This window comes from Sceloporus undulatus, chromosome 4 (assembly GCF_019175285.1).
Source record: "Sceloporus undulatus isolate JIND9_A2432 ecotype Alabama chromosome 4, SceUnd_v1.1, whole genome shotgun sequence".
Classification (NCBI taxonomy): domain Eukaryota; kingdom Metazoa; phylum Chordata; class Lepidosauria; order Squamata; family Phrynosomatidae; genus Sceloporus; species Sceloporus undulatus.
The window spans coordinates 50,793,441-50,799,307 of NC_056525.1; the positions used below are offsets into that span (position 1 = coordinate 50,793,441).

General features: G+C 49.2%; 1 protein-coding gene across 1 annotated transcript in view; it reads left to right on the forward strand.

Annotated features, from left to right (window-relative positions):
- The first annotated feature begins 528 nt into the window (after positions 1-528).
- Positions 529-5,867, forward strand: part of PPM1J (protein phosphatase, Mg2+/Mn2+ dependent 1J) — a 75,104-nt gene continuing 69,765 nt past the window's right edge. Inside the window, exon 1 of the mRNA XM_042464909.1 lies at positions 529-1,029. Within this exon, the coding sequence (XP_042320843.1) occupies positions 689-1,029 (341 nt within the window). The 5' untranslated portion in view covers positions 529-688. The remainder of the gene's footprint in view (positions 1,030-5,867) is intronic.

A 5,867-nucleotide genomic window follows, 5' to 3' on the forward strand; every position in this document is an offset into this window, starting at 1 on the left:
TCCATTTCGTGGTGCCTGCTCCTCCTTTGTGCTGAGGGGGCATCTGGTCACCTGTTGGCCAGAGAGCAAACCCAAGCCCGCTTCCCATTCCTTTTTCAACCGGGTCGCAACAAATTGGTCTTTTTAGTACTTCTTTGGTCAGGTCTTTTGGCGGGGCCTGGTCTTTCTTGGTAATGAAGAGGACATCAGGTCACTCCGTGTTTTTAGTTAGCCATGTCCTCCATTTCCCCCTGAATGTCCTCCTTTATCTGCTCACCCTGGGATCTGAGTCAGTCAGGTCCCCCTTTTCCCCCTGAGCGCCCTCCATTTTAAGATGCTTCCTCCTCCTCCTCCTCTGCCGGGAGGGCCCTCCTTTTCCCCTCCATGCCGAGGGGCCTGCTCTCCTTTTCAGGGGGGACAGCTGCCCCCCCCGGGGTTTGTCAGTCAGTCAGTCAGTCAGCCCCCCCCCTTTTCCCTGGACGCCCTCCGTGTTTGGGGGCCCGCTCTTGCTTCGCAGGGGGAGACCCCCCCCAGCAGGGGCTTCCAGGCCTTTCCCCTCCTGCCCTGGACGGCCCCTTCTTCCCTCCTTCGCGGGGGAGGAGGATGCTCTCTCTCCCTCTCTGCTCTCCGGGGGAGGAGGCAGAGGAGGCGGAGGCGGGCGGCTTCCCTGGAGGCGTCGGCCGAGGGAGGAAGGGAGGGAGGGAGCAGCATGCTGGGGCGGGTGCGCTCGGCCCTGGGGCAGCTCCTGGGGGGCCTGGGCGGAGGAGGGGGGCCCCCGGAGCCCTTGGCAGCAGACCCCCCTCCTCTGGCGGCCCCTGGGCCCCTGGCTGCCTCCACTGCCGGAGCCTCCTCTTCTTCTTCCTGCGGCCAGGAGCCCCTGCCTCCCCCTCCTCCTCCTCCTCCTGCTCCGCGTGGAGGGAGCTTCTCCCGGCCGGCCTTCCTGCAGCTGACGGCGGCGGAGCTGCTTCAGGCGGAGGACCGCGCGGGGAGAGCCGTCCAGAGCCCCCGAGAGAGCCGGCGTCGCCTTCCCTGGAGCACCGGCTACGCCGAGTAGGAGCCCGGGCCCTTCCGGAGGGAGGGAGGGAGGGAGGGAGGGAGGGGTGGGTCGGCCTTTGCCTCCTTCTCCCAGGGGCTCTCCCTCCTCCCCCAGAAGCCAGAGCTTTGGGGCCCCACTCGACCCCTGTTGGCCAGAGAGCAAAGCCCAGGCCTCACTCCCTTTTAAGCCGGATCTCAGATGGGTTTGAGCCGCTTCCAAGGACCTGGCTCCCCCTTGAATCAATTCCCTGAAGCGGCTCAGGGAGGGGCCCCCAGGCCAGACCCACTGAAGCCGCATCCTTTGGCGAAATCAGTTCCAGGCAAGTGTCAACCAGAGGGGGATCCGGATCCATTTCAAGTGGCCCTTTGGCCAGCAGGTGCAGCTCCATCGGGAACCAACTCAGGCGTGAATGTCAACCACAAGTGGAGGAAAATGCGACTGGGGCCAATGTAGTGGGAACTGCCCTCCGCTGTCAAATCAATCCATTGATTCGGAGTGAAAACCACTTTTTCTGTAAGTGGGAATGAGACCCCAACAACATCCAAAGAAAGAGAGCTTTCTTGGGTCATCCCAAATGCAGAATGGCATGGGCAAGCTTTCCAGGTCACACTGGCTTCTTCCTCAGGCAAACAGGAGAAAGAAGTTGAAGATGTTAGTCCTATGTCTCTGGTCTTAGTTCAGACTGGCACCTTCCCCCTCCCCTTTTTTTGGCCATGTGGTCAGTGGCAGATCTTCAAAGTCAAGGGAATTGAATGCCCCTTTGCAATCCAAAGAAGAGGTTTCCTTGGGATTCAGCATGTCTCCTTCTTCCTTTGGGAAGCCTCAGGCTCCCATGGAGGTAGAGAACGATGAATTACTCCAGAAGGCTTCATGTTTTGCATAAAGAAAACCTTTTGCACTAATGCACCTCATACATCGCAGTTCCCACACAGCACTCGATGCAATGCAATGCCCATCGCTGTGACATAAAACATCATCATATGCATACGCGCAACCTAAATGTATGCAGGGTGGAAATTTGGTTATGATGTGATGTTCTTTAAAGATATTTTTTTGTTCTTTAAAGATAATTTTAAATGATATTTTTTAAAAATTAAAAATTAATTTAAAAAATTGAAATTAGAACTTTTTAAAAAAATTGCAGCCTCTCCTTCTTCTTCCTCCTCCTGCTGAGCTTCACCCCACTCCCACCATCTTTGGAAGTGTTTTACAGGGAAGCTGATGAATGCCCCAGCCCATTTCTGCCAGAAAGTAAATGTTTAAGGAGCAGCCATAGGGGGTCATCAGGTGCACTCTGCACCACCTGCACTCCCCTTGTGATGCCACTGAAGAAGGGGACAGGTGGGGAGTGTCATTTACGACTGCTGGTGACCTTAAGGGGACCCTATCCTGGGGTGTTCTTGGCAAGATTGGTTCACAGCAGGTTGGCCCAGGCCTTCCCCTGAGGCTGAGAGAGTGTGATTTTGCCCAAGGTCATGGCCAAGCTGGGAATCAAACCCTGGTCGCCAGAGCCTTAGCCCAACACTCAGGCTGTGTCTGTGTGCCATTTCCGAATGATGGCGACCCTAATGTGAACCTGTCCTGGGGTTTTCTTCTCAAAACTTCTTCAGAGGAGGTTGGCCCTGGCCTTCCCCTGAAGCTGAGAGAGTGTGAATTTGCCCAAGGTCCTTACTTATTTTTATTTTATTTTATTTCATTTATACGCCACCTTTCTCCCCAGTGGGACCCTAGGCGGCTCCCAGATAGAGCATTTAAAACTCTTAATAAGATTCAAAACAATTAAAACATCTACATCGTGGATAAAATCACATAAAACATACAAAAGTTAAAAACAAACTAAAAACCTGCCCATGGCCGAGTTGGGAATCAAACCCTGGTCTCTAGAGCCTTTAGTCCAACGCTCAGGCAGGGTGACCCCACGGCCTCCTCACCCCCCAGGAGGACCAAGCACCACAAAAGAGAGGACCTTCCAGGTAAAATGGTTGCAGGTGACCAAAGGAAAGGCTCAAAAATAAACACTCCTAAGAATATAAACCTCTGCTTTTCAGTCAGGCTCAAAAGGGAATTCCTCCTGGAAAGAAAAGGTTGAAGTGGAAGACATGTCCTGGAAAAGGAGGATGCCTTCTCCAGTACTTTCCCTCTGTTATTTATTGGTCTTCTATCTATCTTTCCCCTAGAACAGTGGTTTCCAAACTTTGGTCCTCCAGATGTTTTGGACTTCACCACCCAGAATTCTTGACTGTTGACCAAACTGGCTGGGGCTTCTGATAGTTGAAGTCCAAAAACCTGGAGAGCCAAAGTTTGGGAATCACTGCCCTAAAACTAGGACCTAAATCACTCTCACCACTATGACACACTGGCTTTCTCACTTTCCATCCTTCTCAGGGGTGCAGTATGAGAAAGAGTGTTCTTGAGCACGTTTGGTACAAATGTGGGATCTAGAATCAACGGGCCCAAGCAGACAGGCCAAAATAAAGCTGCTTCAGGTCACTTTGGAGGTATGCTGTTTAAATGATGTATGTGTCCTAAGAGGCTGGAAGCTGTGCCAAAGCCATAATCCAGTCCTAAGGACTGGAGTGCAGCTTTGGTGCAGAATCTGCCCTCTTAGGACACATGCATCATTTAAACAGCATACCTCCAAAGTGACCCAAAGCAGCTTTATTTTGTCCTGTGTTCTGGCCCAAAGTTAACTTTTTTAGAATCCCATGTGCACACTTTTGCATTCACTGATAATGCTGAGCACCCCAACACCCTTCTGATGGAAGTAATGGCCACCAAAAACCACTTTAGTAAGTCAGTATTCTCAACAAAGCCTCCGTAATTGGCTCAGATGGGGACACTGTCAGTCTGTGCAGTACCAGATTCAAGTTCCACATTGGAAACTTGTGGAAAGTTGGAGGGACTTTTAAAGTTATACCCTATAAGAATCTTTTAATGGGGAAATGTGAAGACAATGGCTCACCTTTTAGTTTGATTATTGTGCCTAAATCTGCCACTTGCTGTTTTAAGATATTTTGCCGCAAACCTTTATCGACACCATCCTGCAGAAAAATTCAGATTTCTCCTAATTGAATCTCATTAATGTCTATGCTAAGTGATTTATGCCAGTTGTAAAAACTCTCCATGTTCTGCTATAATTCTTCGTGCATACATCTGAGGAAGTAGGCTCAAGTCTAGGAAAGCTCATGCTCCCAGCTTCTTTCTTTCATCTAGTCTCCAAGGTGCTACAAGATCCCTTTGCATATACTGAATTGTAGCACCTTTGAGATTAACTATTAGGAGCATGAACTCAAAGGCATGGCGGAGTTACTCTGGAAAACTATTCAAATGCATTGGGAGGAAGTTAACCCAAGTCTACAAAAGCTCATGCTTCTTTCTTTCAGTATGTAGAGAGATCTTGTAGCACCATTGAGACTAAATGATTCTGCAGACTAACACGGCTATATCTTTGAATTCTATTTTGTGCAGTTAATCTCCAAGGTGCTGCAAGACTCCTTTGCATAGGCAGCCACAAAGTAGATGACTCTAGCCTTTGCATTCTGAAAGATACAGTTGTGACAACTGAGGGCAGCATGGGGGTGTGTGTTGTAGGTAGCAGGTTTACACATGCAGTCCCTTCCCAGTGGTCCTGGTGACCAGCTGTTCCAGTCCTCATCCTCCTTTGTGTAGGTCTTCACACAACTGCACTGCTAGTAATTCTTTCACAAGCTGTGCTGGCTGCTCTTGTTGTTAGCTGCCCTTAAGTTGACCTTGACTCATGATGACTCCATAGATGAGACATCTCCAAGACCCCTTGTCCTCCACTGCTCTGCTCAGGTCTTGTAGATTGCAGATTGGTGACCTCCCTAATTGAATCTATTCATCTGGCATGCAGACTGCCTCTTTCTACTACCTTTAACATTTCCTAGCATTATTGTCTTTTCTAATGAGTCATGCCTTCTCACAATGTGGTCAAAGTACGACAGCCTCAGTTTTGTCATCTTGCTTCCAGGGAGACGTCTGGCTTGATTTGTTCAAGGACCCACTGGTTTGTCTTTTTGGCTGTCTATGCTATCCTCAGCACTCTTCTCCAGCACCACTTCTCAGATGAATTGATTTTTATCCAGCCTGCCCTGCTCTGTCTCTTTCTCTCTTTTCCCATGGGAGGATACTGTCAGGGTGGAGAGGTACCGCAAGGGAAGCCAATGAGCTTTCACAGATATCCTCTCACTCACCTTGAGATGTTTTGTGAGCACAGATGGAGTGGTGACCAAGAGGTGAATTGCATGATTGAGGTTGCATCTGCACTGCGGATAAAATCCAGTTTGACACCACTTTAACTGCCATGACTCAATGCATGGAATTCTCGGAATTGTGAAACATTTAGCTTTCTCTGTCAGAGAGTTCTGGTGTCACAATAAACTATAATTCCCTGAATTCCATAGCATTGAGCCATGACAGTTGGAGTGGTGTCAAAGTATGTTATTTAGTTGCAGCTTGACAGCTGATCCTAAACTAGTCATGGGGGGATCTTTTTTGTGTGTCTCTTATTCCTGTTCCCTTGGATAAGTCATGGAAAGACACACACTGAAGTCTTCTCAATATTCTAGTTGCCTATGGAAGTGAGTCCTTCCAGGAGTCTTAGGAACTGTGCATTGCATTGAAGCCAAAAGGAGAGACAGCCTCATTACCCTTGGGGCAAAAATACTTTTTTAGGACTGTGAATCCTAGAATCCTTCAGACTACAAGGCTAGTTATCAAACTGTTTTTGCCACTTGTATTCAGTGTATCAGAACAATTGGAGGGTCTGAGTCAACTCTGTTAGTTTGGTGGGAAGGAAAATGATATCACCAAATAATCGCGATAGAATTTT